Source organism: Nymphaea colorata, chromosome 1, assembly GCF_008831285.2.
Source record: "Nymphaea colorata isolate Beijing-Zhang1983 chromosome 1, ASM883128v2, whole genome shotgun sequence".
Classification (NCBI taxonomy): Eukaryota; Viridiplantae; Streptophyta; class Magnoliopsida; order Nymphaeales; family Nymphaeaceae; genus Nymphaea; species Nymphaea colorata.
This window is the reverse complement of record NC_045138.2, coordinates 286958-304626: the sequence shown is the minus strand read 5'-3', so window position 1 is coordinate 304626 and position 17669 is coordinate 286958. Positions and strand designations below refer to the sequence as shown.

The 17669-nt window shown below is 37.0% G+C and overlaps 1 protein-coding gene across 1 annotated transcript; it reads right to left on the bottom strand.

Moving 5' to 3' along the window:
- Positions 1 to 660: 660 nt before the first annotated feature.
- Positions 661 to 16907, bottom strand: LOC116260577 (putative disease resistance protein RGA3). The gene is made up of 4 exons (XM_050079395.1): positions 14982 to 16907; positions 14127 to 14870; positions 3282 to 4124; positions 661 to 2463 (listed from the first exon to the last, which is right to left on the bottom strand). Exons 1-4 carry the CDS (start codon positions 16456 to 16458, stop codon positions 803 to 805), a joined length of 4725 nt encoding a protein of 1574 aa, XP_049935352.1. The 5' UTR covers positions 16459 to 16907; the 3' UTR covers positions 661 to 802.
- Between the last annotated feature and the right edge of the window lie 762 nt (positions 16908 to 17669).

The window sequence follows — 17669 nt, the reverse complement described above, 5'->3', positions numbered from 1 at the left end:
AACTAAAAAGTGCATGAGCTATAAATGATAGTGAAGGAATGTATACAGCTAGTGCATCTTCTCAAGAGTTAAGAATATAAACCCATTTTTGAGATTGCGTGTATGTGTTTTAAACTTGTGCATGTCATTTGATGCATATTAATGGCCGAAAGATGAAAAACAAAAATATAATCGGAGCCTGCATGCGTCCATTGATGTATATAAAACAAAATAACATTCAAAATTGTTTTTTAAAATGTTCTTAAAGGAAAAAGGTAATTTTAGTATCTGTACCGATTCAGGCCAAAGTACATTGCCTTCTATTTGACCAAAAAGCACGCTTGCATCATTCATATATGGTGTCGTTTATGTACCAATATTCACATAATTGGTATTTTTTTCAGTTTTTTTTTTTGATCTACTTCTTTAGCCTTCATTTATCTAATTTGTGAAACAAACACTTCTTGGACAGTCCTGACTCGTTGATACAAATCCAAAAGAATTCGGAATCTGAATAGCCGGAACATTGTCGATCATTTTAATATATATATATATATATATAACATGGCAGCCTTGGTTGTGAGGGGCATGTGACGTGTACACTTTAGTGTCATGGGAGTTACCTTCATTGAATGTTAATTTTAATTTGCACTTCCATACATGGGATCTTTACTTTTGGAGATAAAAAACATAACATAAAATATTTACAAGACCTAAATCAAACAAGGGAGAGAAAGAAAATAGCCGACAAAATGAAAAAAGATACATATTTAACCAAAAAAAATAGTTTCAGATCGTCATCAATTTTAAACACTAAAACATTTTAGAGAACTTTTATCATTCTTCCTCCAAGACGGTCCCTTAACTCCTGCGGCAGATCGAGTGCTGGACAATTAACAATCCACAACGATTGAAGGTTGGAGAGGCAGGCGATCTGTTGTTGCTGTGCATCGGAGGGACATGTTGTTCCATTTTGTTGTTGTTGGGCAGTAATATTATTATTCACCTCCACCACAGACTTCAGATTGGGGAAGTCATGAAGCCATAGCCTTCTCAGTTTGGGGAGGCATTGCCAGTGGCCTCCCAAGCTGATCTCCTCAGAGAAAGAATCTAGGCTCAAGTACTCCAGTTGAGAGAGACCCCACACCCACTGAGGCAACCTTCCCCATTTGACCTCCTCATCAACATTCGTGTTGTCTCTCAATTCCAGAGTCTTGAGGGAAGGTAGAAATGTGGATACCTGTGATGGCAATGGCGATGGCACTAGTACTGCTGATTTTGAATCCAACTCCAACTCAATGAGGTTAGGCAGTTGCTCAAGCAACTTCCATCCCAATCTTGCACTTGGGCAATTCTGCACTGACAGCTTTTGGAGCTGAGTCGCTTGACCCTCATGCCCTGCCAGTTGCGATAGCGCATAAATCAAGCCTTGTGTCTGCATCTTTGGACAATTCGCAAAATCTGCCTCTCTTAAGCAAGGCATAGAAGTAAGTGTTGTTTCCCCTGATCCACCTGCTGGCCAACCCTCCCAGTTGGGCAAATCGTCCACCTTCAACGACTTGAGAGACGGCATGTGACGAGGTAATTGCTCTAGGCTGCTGCAATCTTTCACCTCCAGCGACTCCAAGGCAGGCATGCTAGCTATTTCACATAGTGCTGGGCAATTGTTGACATATACTGCTTTCAATGAAGTAATGCATATTAGTTTTTCCCATAAATAGCAACTGTCCAGCTTTAGTGAATGTAGCATGGTATAATACTCAGTCTTCAAATGCCAAGCTGGAATCTTTCCTTTGTAATCACTTATCTTCAAGCACTCCAGCCCAAGTGGAGGTTCCAATGCCTCCAGCACACCACTCTGTTCAGAAGCACTGCTCTGTTTGTCATTACATGTCGCAAACCCAAAGTTTAATAGCAAACTGATTATGCCATGCTTCTCCTTTAGCAATTGAGCATTTCCTACATGATCAATTGCTTTTCTACTCCCTCCCAAACCTTCTATTGACAATTCTCCCTTCAGTTTGTTCAAGTCTTTTAGTTCCCTAATATTGCATCCCTTTGTGCCCCTTTTGTCATCGCATACCACGAACCTATGCAAGGTCCGTAAATTGGTAAGCTTCCTCAAGCCTTCTGCTATAAATTTCAATTCCTGTGTAACTTCCAGCCCAAGATACCTCAGGTTGCACAGTTCGCCTATTTCCTTGGGCAACTCTTCAATTCTACTATAACTTAAATCTAATGTTTGCAAGTTATAGAGTCTGCTGATTGAACTGGGCAATCTTCTCACCTTAGACCAGCTTAGATGGAGATATTTTAGAAGTGCAAGGCATTGAATGGAATTTGGCAACTCATACATCCTATATCCCCTCAATGACAGCACCCTCAACCAATTGAAATTGGTCATGTGGCACGAGGATGCACCCAACAACGTGCGCAACTTATGTGTTGTGGCTGTGGCATTATGCATGGTCTCTTTTACATTGTCTGCAGCAAGTAACGACATATGGCGTGTGTGTTGAGAAGTAGACGCATGGCTATATTCCCTTCCACCGATATATGAGGCAAGGTAATGCAAAATGTCATGCAATTTGATTTTCTTTAAATCAATTTCTTCAATCAAGCATCGTTTTATCAAATCTTTAATGCATTGGCTTGCTGTCGCTTCCACATCTCTGCCTTCCTTTTCCTCAATCAATCCGTGCACCCATTGTATGATCAGTCTCTCCCTTTCAATCTCATAATCCTTTGGAAAAATGCAGCAATACACAAAACAACTCTTCAAATAATATGGCAAGTCATCGTAGCTTAGTATGAGACCAGGAAGAATATGGCCCCCTATTTCAGACGACGACGTTGAGGCTGCAGGCATCTTCCATTCCCATATCTTACAATCCTCAACGAACTGCCAGTCCTCCCTACTTATTTGCTTGGTACGCATCATGGACCCTACCGTCTTAATCACAAGCGGCAACCCACCACACTTCTCGACTATGCTCTCTCCAACATCTCTTACATTATGGATCTCCAAATTCCGTTCGGCTTGACCTTCTCCTAATGCCTCTTTTATAAACAACTCCCAACTTTGGTGGAAACTAAGTTCTGGTAATGGATGCATATAATAAGCACCCATCCCCTTGATACATCTTTCTTTCTACTGGTAATCAAAATTTTGCTCCCCATTGCACCCCCCATCAATGTTCCCCCTACCTCTTCTTCCCACCAGTTTAGTTCCCACACATCATCTAGGACCAACAAAAATTTTTCCTTTGAGACCTCGTTCCGTAATTGTGTGCACAACTCACTCAAGGAGCCGTTAATGTCTTCTTTGGATTTCTTGTGCACTTCCTTTAGTATTTTCTGCAATAAATCCTTACGGTTTGGCCTTTCTGAAACACAAACCCACCACCTACGTTCCCCAAGCTGTTGTTCGATTTCACTAAAAACCATTTTTGCAAGAGTCGTTTTGCCGATGCCACCCTTTCCTACAATAGAGATAATGGAAACACTTCCCTTCTTAGTCATACTACTATGTGCAGATTCGTCAGACAAGAGCCTCTTCACTATCTCCCTTTTATCATCCTTCCTGCCTGTGGGTGGTTGTGCACCCATGTGATGGGTTGTCTCTCGGGAGTTGTCATGTTCACCATGAACAGGGTCCTCAAACCTTCTATTGAGTGTTGTTTTGAGTAGATCCACCATTTCCCAATCTTTTTTTATTGCATCAAGCCTTTCATTGATTTTCTTAGTTTCATTAGAAAATTTGTAGGAAGCACGCACATGTTCCTTAAAGCAAGAGGATAGAGTGATCCAGGGCTTTCTTACCTTGTTCCATGAAGTTAAAGAATCGTTCTCCCTTTTGCTGAGCTTAATTTCGGTTTGGTATTTTTCGATGATGTCCTGAGCATCGTAAAAAACGTCCTTCAACTCTCCCTCCAGATACCTGTCGCGCTCGCTGCTGAAAAAGGGCTTGTGATCTACATCCTTAAGGGACACCTCCAAGTGTTCCAGCTTCCTCTGGAGCTTCTTGAGTTCATCTTTGGCATTCAAGATGAGGTCCACCTCTTCTCTCAACAAACTGGTTACAGCGTCCAATAGACTAGAAATAGCTTTTTCTGCAAGTGCGTCGATTACTATTGCCATCTTCCCTGCTTTTTCAGTAGATGCAAGAGCAAGAGGAACAGAAATTTTCAAGAGGAGTGGAAAAACAAGAAAGAGTACAACTGTAAAATTACTACAGTTCAAGTCAAAAGGAAGATTGGTTTTTCTTGCGATACAAAGTGGGGTATGATTGTCCTGTAGAACCGAGATATTCTTTTTAGTGTTTTAAGTTAAGTGAGCAAACAACTTAAACTTTTCCACTTAATCACAAAGCTGCACATCAATAAGAACAAATTCTATGGTACAGCCTTAAGTGTTCTAACTTTTAGGCCTGGAAGTGTACAAGAAGGAATAGCAACAAGAACACAGTGTGTTTGATAATAGGAACACTGTGTTCTTTGGAACCCAAATTTTCCTGTTAGAATGAGATGTCGAAAACAGAAGAGAGTTCTTAAAAAAAAAAAACTCCAAAAGAAGAATAAGCAAAACAAATCTTATTGGTAATCCAATTCAGATTTGGTACAGTTCGGTAACTGGATCCGATGGATACCAGATTCCAGTGGACATGCATGCTAAGATTTCTTGCTGGTTTCTCAGGGCCTCCTTTACAACTATATAGCGAGGTAGGATGCAAATGGATTAATGAACATATCCAATTAGTTTATGAAACGAAATCATTCACTGCCCATCATAATAGAATGTTCATTGGACAGGAGAAATATTGTTCAGTGAACCTTTTTTCATTTTTTTGGGCAGATTCATGGAACATTCACAATGTGTCCCTGCAGCCAAACTACCCCTTAAAAAGGGCAAAATGTTCATGCTCACTTATTCAGTATTTATTAAGATATGAGAATGACATTTTTCAGTTAATAAATTTGTTCCCACAGCAATTGAAGAGAAACACATATTTCCTAATCAATGTTCTAATAGTTTGAAAATTCTTAGAAGGGCCATTTAGATTATTAAACATGTGGGAAAATGTAATTTATAAGAAAAACGAAAAATAGAAACGTATCCCAATATTGTTGATATTGAAAAGCTTTAGGTAATGTTCTTGAATAGTTTAACTTGATTTGACAAATGAAAAAAGAATAAAAATGTTAGATATAGTAGCTAAATTTATAGTGCGTACATATAGTGAGAGAGAAAATGATGAGTTTACTTTAAGTTCTTTGTATATTGTGACTAATATTTTGAAGAGTATAAAATGCACTTACATTTTCTAAAAGAACAATAAATTGACAAAATAATTTTTATTTCATGAAAATTACTTTAACATATATTTTCTATAAATGAGACACTAAATTGCTATGGGGACAAATTTACTAATTGGAAAAATGTCTTGCTTATGTTTTAATAAATTAATGAAAAATGTCCTTCCCACATTAGAATTGGAATGTCAAATTCCAGTTCCAAGTGAAGTATTAGATCCATTGACATCCCTAATTGGTTGCCTGTTAGAAGTTTCAAGTGAAGTATTACTGCCCCTTAGCAAGAAATATCGGACCTGGCCACTGCATGATCTCAATATCATGCGTTAATATAATTCAATTTTTCTGAAACATAAAACTATTTTTAGCTCAATGGATACTGATATACTATAAATAGCTGACTTTTGAAGCCCTCTGTTTTCTTTCTATACATTAAGTAAATAAATGTTCTTGTAAGATAAACTAATGAGATATGATTAATCGATTTGCTTTAATCATATGGTTATTAAATTTATTAATTTTGATGAAAAAAAATGATGTTTACAGACACAAGGTTTGGATCAATTTGTTTATCAATTGGCCTCCAAAAATATGAATTTGGAATTAGACTAATCAAGAGACGGGGAGAATGGCAATCGATTAATGAAACAAGGTAAGAGAAGCAAGAAGAAGAAATACTTTCTCTTACCGGATGAGCAGGCTGAAGCTCCTCACAACTACTGCTCTTTCTTGATCTCAGACAAAATCTCTCTTCACAAGGACAAATCGTCAACGCGACAAACGGAAGGGAAGATGTGCTGTCTTTTGTATCTTTCTAAAAGGCAGTCCCATTCTCTCCCCGACCTTGCGTGGCGTATGGCCGGCAAAAGAAAGATACCCCATCAGATCAGATTCGAACTGAATGTATGGCATTACCCTATTCGATTATCAGAGGTTCACGTATTTAGATTTGAATATCAATGAAAGAAAAAATAAATGTGAATCCAATTTTAAAATTTACAGTCCAGATCCGGTCCGATATCTGATTTTCATTTTAACATGATCCAAGTCTGAATCCAACTTTTAATTATACAATGAAATGCATACTATATTTTCATATGTGAAAGCAGGGGCAAAGCCAGAAATTTTTTTGTTGTAGGGGTCAAACTATAGTTTCAAAATTTTAGCAGGGAACAAAATAAAAATTTTCAAATTATATATATATATATATATATATATATATATATATATATATATATATATATTAAACTTAATTTTTTACATTTACATATAAATTTTGAAAGTTTTAAAAGTTCTTTACATTTGCATATAAATTCAAATCCAAATCTGATATAGTTGCATTTTTTAAATCCAAATACATCCAATTTCTTAATCGGATGTCAATTTTTTTTCTTTGCATGCCAAATTAAGTCGGATATTGGATCCATCGACATCCTTAGCTCTACCCCTAAATAAAGATTCTTCATACTAAAAAAAAAAATAAAGTTCTTCTTTACTAAAGATTTGCTAGATACTTTGATGTTCTTCTTTTACTCGAGAAGAGATTCGTTGTCCTTAAAGAATAGGGTGCTTTGAGCTAATGAGAAGAAAAACAAGATACGTTGCTTGTGTCATTAGTACAGTATAGCCAAGTCAAAAAAACTGGACGCCCCTTCCCCTCTGAATTAAAGATGATAATGTTTAATTTTTAATTTGATTCTATTGCATTTTTACTAATAATTAAATGCAGATAACGTCATAAAATTGTATAATTATATTATTGTAAAATTAAACGTGTTGTATACATTATTAAGAATAAACAATTACCTATTTTCACTGCATATGTACTGTTAATGACTTTTAAACATTTTTAATTAATTTTTCTATTTACTTGCTTGTGCAAAAAAAAAAAAAAAAAAAAACCCTCTCAATAAGTGGATCTCCAATAAAAAGCAAGGCTTGAGGGCAGGGGTCTGAGTTCTGACTTGTGATGTATCAACTACACATTTTGTGACATAATCCACACTTTTTTTTTTTTTTTCTTTGTAGACAATCCTAAGGTCAATGTGGAGATCCACAGACTTGATGTTGAACCTCCGATATTTCAAGATCTGGGATGTCAATGGTTGACATGCAATTTAATTGGATCCTAAGTAATTGGATCTGGTAAGAAAATCCAAATCCCATTAGCAAGTACGTACACTTGATATTTGGGTTTCTTTTAGTCCGATAAATATTTGATTTTCCAATAACATGTTAAAGTTTCTGCATAGTTATCTACTTTCTGTGTTCGAATAGAAATCTGACAATTCAGAATCAAATTGAACAACATGTGACGAGTCAGATCTAAATCGGATCACCTTATAACTACTGAGATTCACAAACACAACAAAGTGAAAGTGAAACTGATGAGAAACTTTTTATCAGTCAAAGGCATTCCAATGTACATATGGAGTTTTTTGAAATAATAGTTATGTCCTGATGAAATTGTTCTCTCTTAGATTTCTCTTTCTATCTCTCTCTTTTTTCTTTTATTGTTTTCTCTTTGATTTCTCTTTCTTTCTCTCCTATGAAACTGTTCTCTCTTCGATTTCTCTTTCTATCTCTCTCTTTTTCCTTTTAATAATTTTCTCTTTGATTTCTCTTTCTTTCCCTCCTATGAAATTGTTCTCTCTTCGATTTCTCTTTCTATCTCTCTCTTTTTCTTTTATTTTTTTTCTCTTTGATTTCTCTTTCTTTCTCTCCCTACCCCCCCACTCCGGTTTACCAAGTGATGTGTAGAGCAACGTTCGGATTAGGTGGCGTGCTATAGCAACGGCTTCAGTTTGATTTTTAGAGGGTGTTATTCTGAAGGTATTTAGGATCAGTGTTGATCTTCACATTAGAGGTGCCATTATGAGGTCAAATGGACCCGCTCTTGTCCACCCTCTTCTCCGCTCTCCTTTCTCTTCCCCTTTAGACTTCTCTCTCCCTCTCTCTCTCTCTCTCTCTCTCTCTCTCTATATATATATATATATATATATATATATATATATATAAACTCCAATTTTGCTTGACCTAAAATCTCTTGACTTCACGAAGGCCAATATTACAGTGCAGTACACATGATGGTTATCAAACTATACTTGGCTTGATAGCATACTCATTTTTTATTTTATATGTATGTTGTGGTATGAATGACTTATCTAATTTTCTTTTTAGATGGTGGATAATACTTAAATGAATGTGAAAATGCACCAAGAATGAACAAAGCACCAGAAAAACTAGGTCTCACACTGACGGCCAATAGACCCTTTTCCACTTTGCAAAGCAAGTTCTCATTGGTGAACCAAAAGAAATTTTGGGATGCAAACAATGCGGCTCGAGTGGTGAGAAATTTCTTCATCACAAACAAGCTTGTGAGGTAGTTGCTAAGTTCACGGCTGAGAGAATGAAGATTGTTTTAGCACAATTATTGGCCGAGAACAATGGCATCTTATCTCCCCAATATATTTCATCCAAGCACCTTGCTCTTGAAGCGACAACAGCTTGGATAAGGGCATATAGAACAATTTTTTCTCCTCAAATTAGATATTTCAAAAGCTTATGGCAAAGTGAGATGGTCTTTCCTGCACTTTGGGCTTTCTGATTTGAGACAAAAGACACTCTGTTGCATCAAATTCAAACCAAATTTACAGTATTATCATATTCGATTTATTAGAAGTTCAAACACTTAGATTCAAAATTAAGATTTGCTGTGGTTTGTTGTCAATTAGACGATCAAATTAGATTTATTCGGATATGACTTTTCTTTATTCCCATTTGAATCCGAATATATGATTATCTAAAAAAGTAGATATAACTGACCGTATATCCAATTTGAATCTGATCCGTTGATGCAGTGTTTGATTTGAAAATCATGTAAACGGAATGCATATGTTCTGTTCCACGCATTCCATGGCCATCAAACGACCTCTTAGAATGCACCCTTATCAAGTGTGCATGGAAGAATTTTTCAACAATTTGGCCCTGCTTAGAAAGAACTGAATCGCCACCTCTTCCCAACCACCTTCAATGATGCCATAAACACTTTTTGGAAATCCTTAGAGGACTAACCTTAGGGGGCATTTGAGGACCTTGAATTTTGATATTAGAACTAAAATTCTGGAAAAGAAAGTCCACCTCCAACTAGAATTGGAATGAAATTTCCAATTCTAGTTACCCTTTGTGTTTGATAGTCTTGAATTTTGATTTTACAATTGATCATTATGTGTTTTGGTATTTGTGACCTGCTTCCTTATAAAACAAGCGATGCCAAAAGTTTTCGAGTGAGCGAGAGTGTCAATCCCACCGCCAGAAGCGACGCCCGAAGGCCCCCCCCCCCCATTCCCCCTGCCTCCGGGGTCCTGAGCTGCGTTGGTGTCAGTGAGAACGGGACACCCTTCAACTTGGATGTCGCGCCCTACCGCCTTAAGACATAGAAACATAACACCCATGGGAATCAAAATAGAGACCTGCAAGCCTCTAGCCCGACCAGCTACGCTATGCCCCTTAAGGCTATGGTATCGTTATTTTCCAATATTCACATAATTAATTGGTAATTATGTCAGATTTTTTTGGTTTAATTCTATAGCCTTCATCTATCAAATTTTGTGAAACAAACACTTCATTAACATTCTAAGATTTGGTACAATGTTATTTATTTTCCAAAATTCAAATATATCTGGATATTAGGTTTAATGAAGTGAAGAGTAGAACAATGGCTTCTCTACGTCAGTGGCCAGAGAGGGTAGTGAATTTCGGTTCAGATGTTTTTCTTTCAACGTGTTAGAGAGAGAAAGAGAGCGAGAGAAATGAATTGTTAAAAATTTACTATTATCCATAAATTGCCGGCTTCACCCCAATTCCCATCCCTTATTTATTCAAGGTGTGGTCAGGACGGTTCTACTTGTCCCAACTATAACCTCTCAAATGCATATGTTAATGAAGAAGACATTAATAATTAAATCAATTATATTTGGTGATTACTTTTTCTAAATCAAGCGAAACATAATGCTTTTTGGGCTTGTCTTTAATGAGTCAATTGCTCGTAGTCCGAAGCAATCAATGACTGAATGCATATAGCGTTCGAGATTGGTTCAAAAGCTTCTGTTTGTAATTAGGGCCCCAAACGGGTAGATTTGGAAATTAATTCAAATTTTGGGATACCAACAATTAAATTTGAGCTGGAGGTGTTCTAACCCTAACTAATTCATGGGACGTTCACATATTTGGATTTGAATTGATATTTGAACACAACTGAAGAAACTGTTAAATTTTCTGCGCTACTAAATCTAATGACTGTTGTATTGTTTTATTCTTGCATCAGAATCCAAATCCAAATTTTAAATATACAACTTTTGGGGTGTTACAAAACTTGATTAAAAGTAAAATTTAGAAACTTAAGCTGGGAGTAAACTTCAATTAAAATCAAGCTTGAACCCAAACAAAATTAGGTAAATTAGATCCGATTAAGTTAAGAACGGAAGAGACACGTATTCAGCCCAAAACCTGACCCATGGACTTGCACCTATTTGCAAACCCAATGGTTTTTTTTATGTGCAACAAAAAAGGGCGAAGGTGGGCTGAACCAAGTATCGGTTTCATCTCAGCCATCCATTTTCTTTGATAGGTGGTCTGATTTAGTGGTCATGAGGTGAAGGAATTGACGGCTTGTAGCTTTTAAATACGGTCACGTTAAATAGGTTTGGCCTTTTTAAAACTTCCATCTTCTTTTCTTTTACCTTAATTTTAAAATTTGTTTCTAACTACATATATTTTCTTTTTTCCTTATATAAGGAATTTCAACAATTCACATGAATATATAGGAAACTTCTGGAACGCGTACTCATTTGGACAAAGAACATATTGTAAATTACAATATACAACGAAACTATTTCCTCTCTTTTAAATAAATTAATTAATTAAACAAAGTTTAGGTTGATTTGTTGCCATTTACAAGTCAACTATACGTGATATGTGTTTTTTTTTAAGAAAATGTTGCTGGACAAGTTAATGGTTATATATTATTTAAATATATAGTTTATGCATTATTAAAATTATCTCCCCAGAGATTTTTTGAGAATCTGAGATGACATTAATTTCGAAACTATTTCCTTATGTCCACGAATAATTTACAGAAGCATTTTGGCCCCTCAACCACAAAGTACATTAAAAAAAAATTTAGGCAGACTAAAAAAAATTAATCTCCCAGAAAATGGCAAAAATGCAATATGTCGAGCATTTTGTTGGACCCACGTCCAAGCATGGGCCCATGCACAAACAGATCGGATCCGAGTTAATTAGTTGGACCCGGTATTATCCTACAAAGTTTTATCTGTGGTTATAGGAAATCTTTTTATGTTAGCAAATCCTTTTATGTTGATAAACATTTTATGTTTGGTAATAGGATTGCTTCTTTCTTTGGACCATACTGTTCCCGAAATTAATGTGTTGTAAAAACAAACAAAAAAAAAGGATAAATGGAACAGTGGGTTTCAATAGCATTCCTGTTACCAAGCACCCTCTAAATGAGTGGATCTCTAATAAAAATAGCAAGGCTTGAGGGCCTCAGTCTCAGTTCTGACTTGACATCAACATATTGGAGATGTATCAATTACAAAGTTTGTGATGTAATCGGTGCATATATATATATATATATATATGTAGACAATCCTACGGCCAATGTGGAGATCCAAAAGCTTGATCTTGAACCTCCAAGATTTCAAGATCTGGGATGTCAATGCTTCAGATGCAATTTAATTTGATCCAAAGTAATTGGATCTGGTGAGAAAATCCAGATCCCATTAGCGAGGTGCCTGGACTTGATATTAGGGTTTCTTGTAATGCGATAAAATATTTAACTTTTCTTTATCAAACACATAATTTTTCAATTCTAAAAATCAAAATTCCATACTATCAAATGGAAACTAGAATTGGAAGGTAGAATTATGTTTCTATAACTTTAATTTTAATAAGTTGGGATGCCAACTGATCGGATTCAAATCAGTCGTATTCTTTAGAGGTTGTTTGGCAAATCAAACACTTTGTGAGTGTTTCATAAACGGAAAAATATTTGTTTCGTACCATAAACGAAATAGATCTCTTTAAATTCTAGAGACAGAACAATCAGAGAAAGATATTCAGTTAAGATGCTAACTAATGTTTCATTTGCATGAAGAGGAGGTCAACTCCTAGTATAGCAAAAGTATTGGTTGTTCAAGACAATAAAGAAAAATGATTTTCTTATTTAGAGATTTCTCGGTTGAGTATTGCCAAATAAGTAAATATATACAAAGATGTGTGTGTGTGGAGATAGGTTAAATATATATTTTATATGTTATACATATGAGCATAGGTTTTCTGATCGGCTAACAACTCCTTAATAGTGCAGTACATGGTATCCTGAATTAATATAAATCCTAAGGCCCTAACCCAAAATGGTGAATACCTTTCCTCACAAAAATAATTTACAAAACTCAAATGAAATGACAGATCAGAGAATCTCACTTCAATGATGGTCATAAATATCTTAATCGGTATTAAACGGTGAGGTCGTTTTGAGTATTTTTGGGTGAAGTTGAAAATTTAAAAAAATTTGGCATTTTTTTAAAAAAGTGAAAACCTTACAAGTTATGAAAAAGTAAAATAAATAAAAAAATTAGCAAGAAAACATAAAAAATAACTTGATAAAATAATAAAAATAATCTTATAGTAATGACAGAAATGAATATAAGTAGTTTAGCTTATGTTTTAAACGTTAAAACAAAAATCATGAAAAAAAAAAGATAAAACTGCAAAAAAATTATTTTGAAGTAAAAAAAAGAAGCAATTATTTATATTATTATATGAGAAAACCAAACTTTGAAGGTCGCTCAAATAATGGCCAGCTTGGGATTTTATCGTCGGCTAATTAATCGGGGCCTTTGTGCATCAATTAATGGATGTAAAACAAAATAATATTTAAAAATGGTTTTTTAAAAGCTTCTTAAAGGAAAAAGGTAATTTAATAGTATCTGTTGTACCGATTCAAAGCCGACGGTTCTATTTGAGCCAAACAGCACCACATTTATCATCTATACATGTTATGTTAGCTGCTGGTATTCACATATGTTTTCAATTACAAAACTCACCAGTTTAGTTCAATTTACTTTACTGGACCCAAATCAAACAAGAGGGAGAGAGAAAGAAGAGACGTAACGAAATGGAAACACACTTATTTAACCAAAATAATTAATATATGTGTAATCTTTTCCCAAGACGGTCCCTTAACTCCTGCGGCAGATGGAGTGCTGGACATGAGCGAATCCACAACCTTTGAAGGTTGGAGAGGCAGGCGATCTGTTGTTGCTGTGCATCCGAGGAACATGTTGTTCCATTTGGTTGTTGTTGGGCAGTAATATTATTATTCACCTCCACCACAGACTTCAGATTGGGGAAGTCTTCAAGCCATAGGTATCTCAGTTTGGGGAGGCATTGCTAGTGGCCTCCCAAGCTGATGTCCTCAGAGAAAGAGTATAGGCGCAATATCTCCAATTGGGAGAGACCCCACACCCACTGAGGCACCCTTCCCCATTTGACCTCCTCAACATTCGTGTTGTCTCTCAAATACAGAAGTTTAAGGGAGGGTCTTCTGTAAGGGAGGGTAGAACTGTGGATACCTGTGATGGCAATGGCGATGGCACTAGTACTGTTGATTTTGAATCCAACCACAACTGAATGAGGTTAGGCAGCTGCTCAAGCAATTTCCATCCCAATCTTGCACTTGGGCAAATGAACAATGACAGCTTTGGAGCCCTGCCAACTCATCACTCAAGCCTTATGTCTCCATCTTTGGACATTTTTCAAATATCCCCTTTCTTAAGCATGGCATAGAAGTAAATGTTGGTTCCCAGTTGGGCAAATCAATCAGAATCAACGTCTTTACAGCCGGCATGTCACCAATCGTGTTGAGCCCATCACAGTCCCTAATGTACAATGACTCCAATGCAGGCATTCTAGCGAGAGTTTTCAGCCTACCACAATAGTTCACAGCGAACGAGTCACCAATCGTGTTGAGCCCATGACAGTGCGAAATCATCAAGGACTTCAACAAGGGCATGCTCGGCAATGCACCCAATGTTGGGCAGTTGCTGACCTCCAATTTTTTCAATGATTTAATTCCTATCACTGCTGCCCATGATGGACAACGTTCTAGGCGCAGCTCCTCGTAATTGGTGTCCAAATACCACTCAGGCCTAGTGTCTCCTTTATAACCACCAATTACCAACCTCTCTATGCCATGTGGAGGTTCCAAAGTCTCCAGCAAACCCCTCTCTTCAGAAGCGCTATCCACTTTGTCATCCCCTTGCTCCTCGAAAATAAATTTCACCCCAATTAGCTCATGCTTCAAATTAAGCTCCACTTTCTTTGGATCGATCACTTTCACCATTCCCCCACGCAGACCTTCAATTGACAATTCTCCCTTTAGTTTCTTCAAGTCTTTTAGTTCATTAATATTGCAGCCTCTTGTCTTCCCTTTGTCATCGCATACCATAAACCTATGCAAGGTCCGTAAATCAGTAAGCATCTCCAGACCTTCAGCTACAAATTTTAATTCCTTTGTATCTTTCAGCCCAAGATACCTCAAGTTGCACAGTTCGCCCATTTCCTTGGGCAACTCTTGAATGGCACCATGACTTAAATCCAATGTTTACAAGTTACAGAGTCTGCCGATTGAACTGGGCAACCGTCTCACTTTAGACTTGCTTAGATCAAGATATTTTACAAGTGCAAGGCATTGAATGCAATTTGGCAACTCATCCATTTCACATCCCCTCAATGACAACACCCTCAGCCACTTGAAATTGGTCAAGTGCTCGGAAGGCAATGACTTAATCAACAACGTACGCAGCTTATGTGTTGTGGCTGTGGCATTATGCATGGCCTCTTCTACATCGTCTATAGCAAGTAATGACATATGGCGTGTGCGTTGAGAAATAGAGGCATGGCTATATTCCTCTCCACCTATGTATGAGGCAAGGTCATGCAAAATGTCATGCAATTTAAGTTGGGAGCCATGAAAACGATGATTATTTTCTTCAATCAAACACCGCCTTATCAAATCTTGAATGTACTGGTTTGCTGTCGCTTCCACATCTATGTGTTTCTTTTCCTCAATCAATCCGTGTGCCACCCATTGCATGATCAATCTCTCCCTTTCAATCTCATAATCCTTTGGATAAATGCAGCAATACACAAAACAACTCTTCAAATAATATGGCAAGTCATCGTAGCTTAGTATGAGACCAGGAAGAATATCGCCGCCTATTTCAGACGTCGATGATGAGGCTGCAGGCCTCTTCCATTCCCATATCTTACTATCATCGACGGACTTCCAGTCCTCCCTACTCATTTGCTTCGTAAGCATCATGGACCCTACTGTCTTAATCACAAGTGGCAACCCACCACACTTCTTGACTATGCTCACTCCAACTTCTTTGATATTATGCATCACCAAATCTTGTTCTGTTTGGCCTTCTCTTAATGCCACGTTCAGAAACAGGTCCCAACTTTGCTGAAAATTAAATTCTCGTAATTCATGCATATAAGAAGCATGCAACTCATCTGATACATTTTTGTTTCTACTGGTAATCAAAATATTGCTCCCCATTACACCCGTCATCAATGTTCCCTCTACCTCTTCCTCCCACCATTTCGTTTCCCACACATCATCTAGGACCAACAAAATTTTTTTCTTTGAGAGCTTGTTCCGTAATTGTGTGCACAACTCACTCAAGGAACTATCAACGTCTTCTTTATATTTCTTGCGCACTTCCTTCAATATTTTCCGTAACAAATCCTTACGGTTTGGTCTTTCCGAAACACAAACCCACCATCTACGTTTCCCAAAATATTCTTCTGTTTCTTTAAAGACCATTTTTGCAAGAGTTGTTTTGCCGATTCCTCCTTTTCCTACAATAGAAATAATAGAAACACCACCCCTTTGTGTCTTACTACTTTCTGTAGAGTCATTTGACAAGAGCCTTTTCACTATCTCCTTTTTATCATCCCCCCTACCCGTGGATGGTTGTACACCCATGTGATGGGTTGTCTCTCTGAGGTTGTCATGTTCACCATGAACAGGGTTCTCTCCACCCCCTGTTGGTGTTGTTTTGAGCCTATACACCATGTCTCAATCTTTCTTTATTTCATCAAGCCTTTCATTGATTTTGTTGATTTTGTTACCAAGTTGGAAGTGAAAAGAAGCATCTTCGTAAAAAGAAGTGAATGCAGTGGTCCAAGACAGCTTTCGTACCTGATCCCTCTTGCTGGAACTCTGTCACGTTCTTCAGCTTTGATGTCCTTTTGGAAGTTTGCCAGCTTCGTTTGGAGCTTCTCCAGATCGCCTTTGGCATTCAAGATGTAGTCTTTGGTCTCGTTCAACAAGTTGGTTACAGCACCCCACAGATTGGAAATGGCTGTTTGCGCAAGAGCGTCTATTACTACCTCCATCTCCTCCAACCCCACTCTCAGTTTCTGAGGTAGATTGAAGAGCAGAGGAAGAGAAGCAATTTTCAAATGGATGCGGAAAAAAAAGGCAAAAAACTATGCCTATAGACCAGGCTGCTGACAACTACTGTTGACTTGTAGATTCCTACCTCCCATCGGTCCTCTTCTCATAAAAATCAAGCTGAGCAGGTGGGTCCGTTTTTTATTACCACCACCACCACATTATCGTCTTGGGAGTGGTAGAGAGTATACTTTATTGTGAAAAAGACATAGAGCCAATCTTCACACACCCTTGTCGGGTGAAGAAATTCGGCCCTCAATTCGGTCAGTTATTATTCGTTGGCTTCAGTCCTTTCACGCGGTTTCATCAATTCCATACATAGTATTTTTCTTCTCGTTCAGACTAGCTATGTTCATATTGCTGCTTCTTTCCTCTCTCCAATTCAATATGTTTTCTTCATTCATGTGAACTTTAATTCCCATCAGTCGTGGCGTGATCTGTTTTCTCTTCAATCTAGTGAAACATGTTTATAATACTAAAATACATGAGAAAAATATTAGATGGTACAATTTTTTATAGGTTGTGTTAAAAAAGAAATTCAATTTCTTACTTTACTTGCTCCTAAATAAATCTAGTAGAAAGGTCCTCAAAGCCAAGCCTTCTACATCCCCTAGAGTTCCCCCTTTCTGAATTGTCAGATTGCTTGTTAATCTTTTATTTTACTGATTTTATTATGTAAACATAATTTACATATATGATCTGCAATCCAAATTTTTTTCGCATGAAGTGCATATTGGACTCGGTTGCAAAAATACATACTGAATCCAACAGCCTTATCTTAACCTTTATCATAATGTTAAGATTCGCATAAAGTAATATACGAGACAGAG

What these genes read in the sequence shown, in the direction of transcription:
- LOC116260577 (XM_050079395.1), bottom strand. Translation starts at nt 16,458, where the DNA reads ATGGTGTATAGGCTCAAAACAACACCAACAGGGGGTGGAGAGAACCCT. An exon ending in CGGCAGACTCTGTAACTTGT is followed by an intron (nt 14,871 to 14,981) that starts AAACATTGGATT and finishes TAAAATTTGTAG; the next exon opens with CTGAAGGTCTGGAGATGCTT. An exon ending in AGACATTAACGGCTCCTTGA is followed by an intron (nt 2,464 to 3,281) that starts GTGAGTTGTGCA and finishes TACTTGCTGCAG; the next exon opens with ACAATGTAAAAGAGACCATG.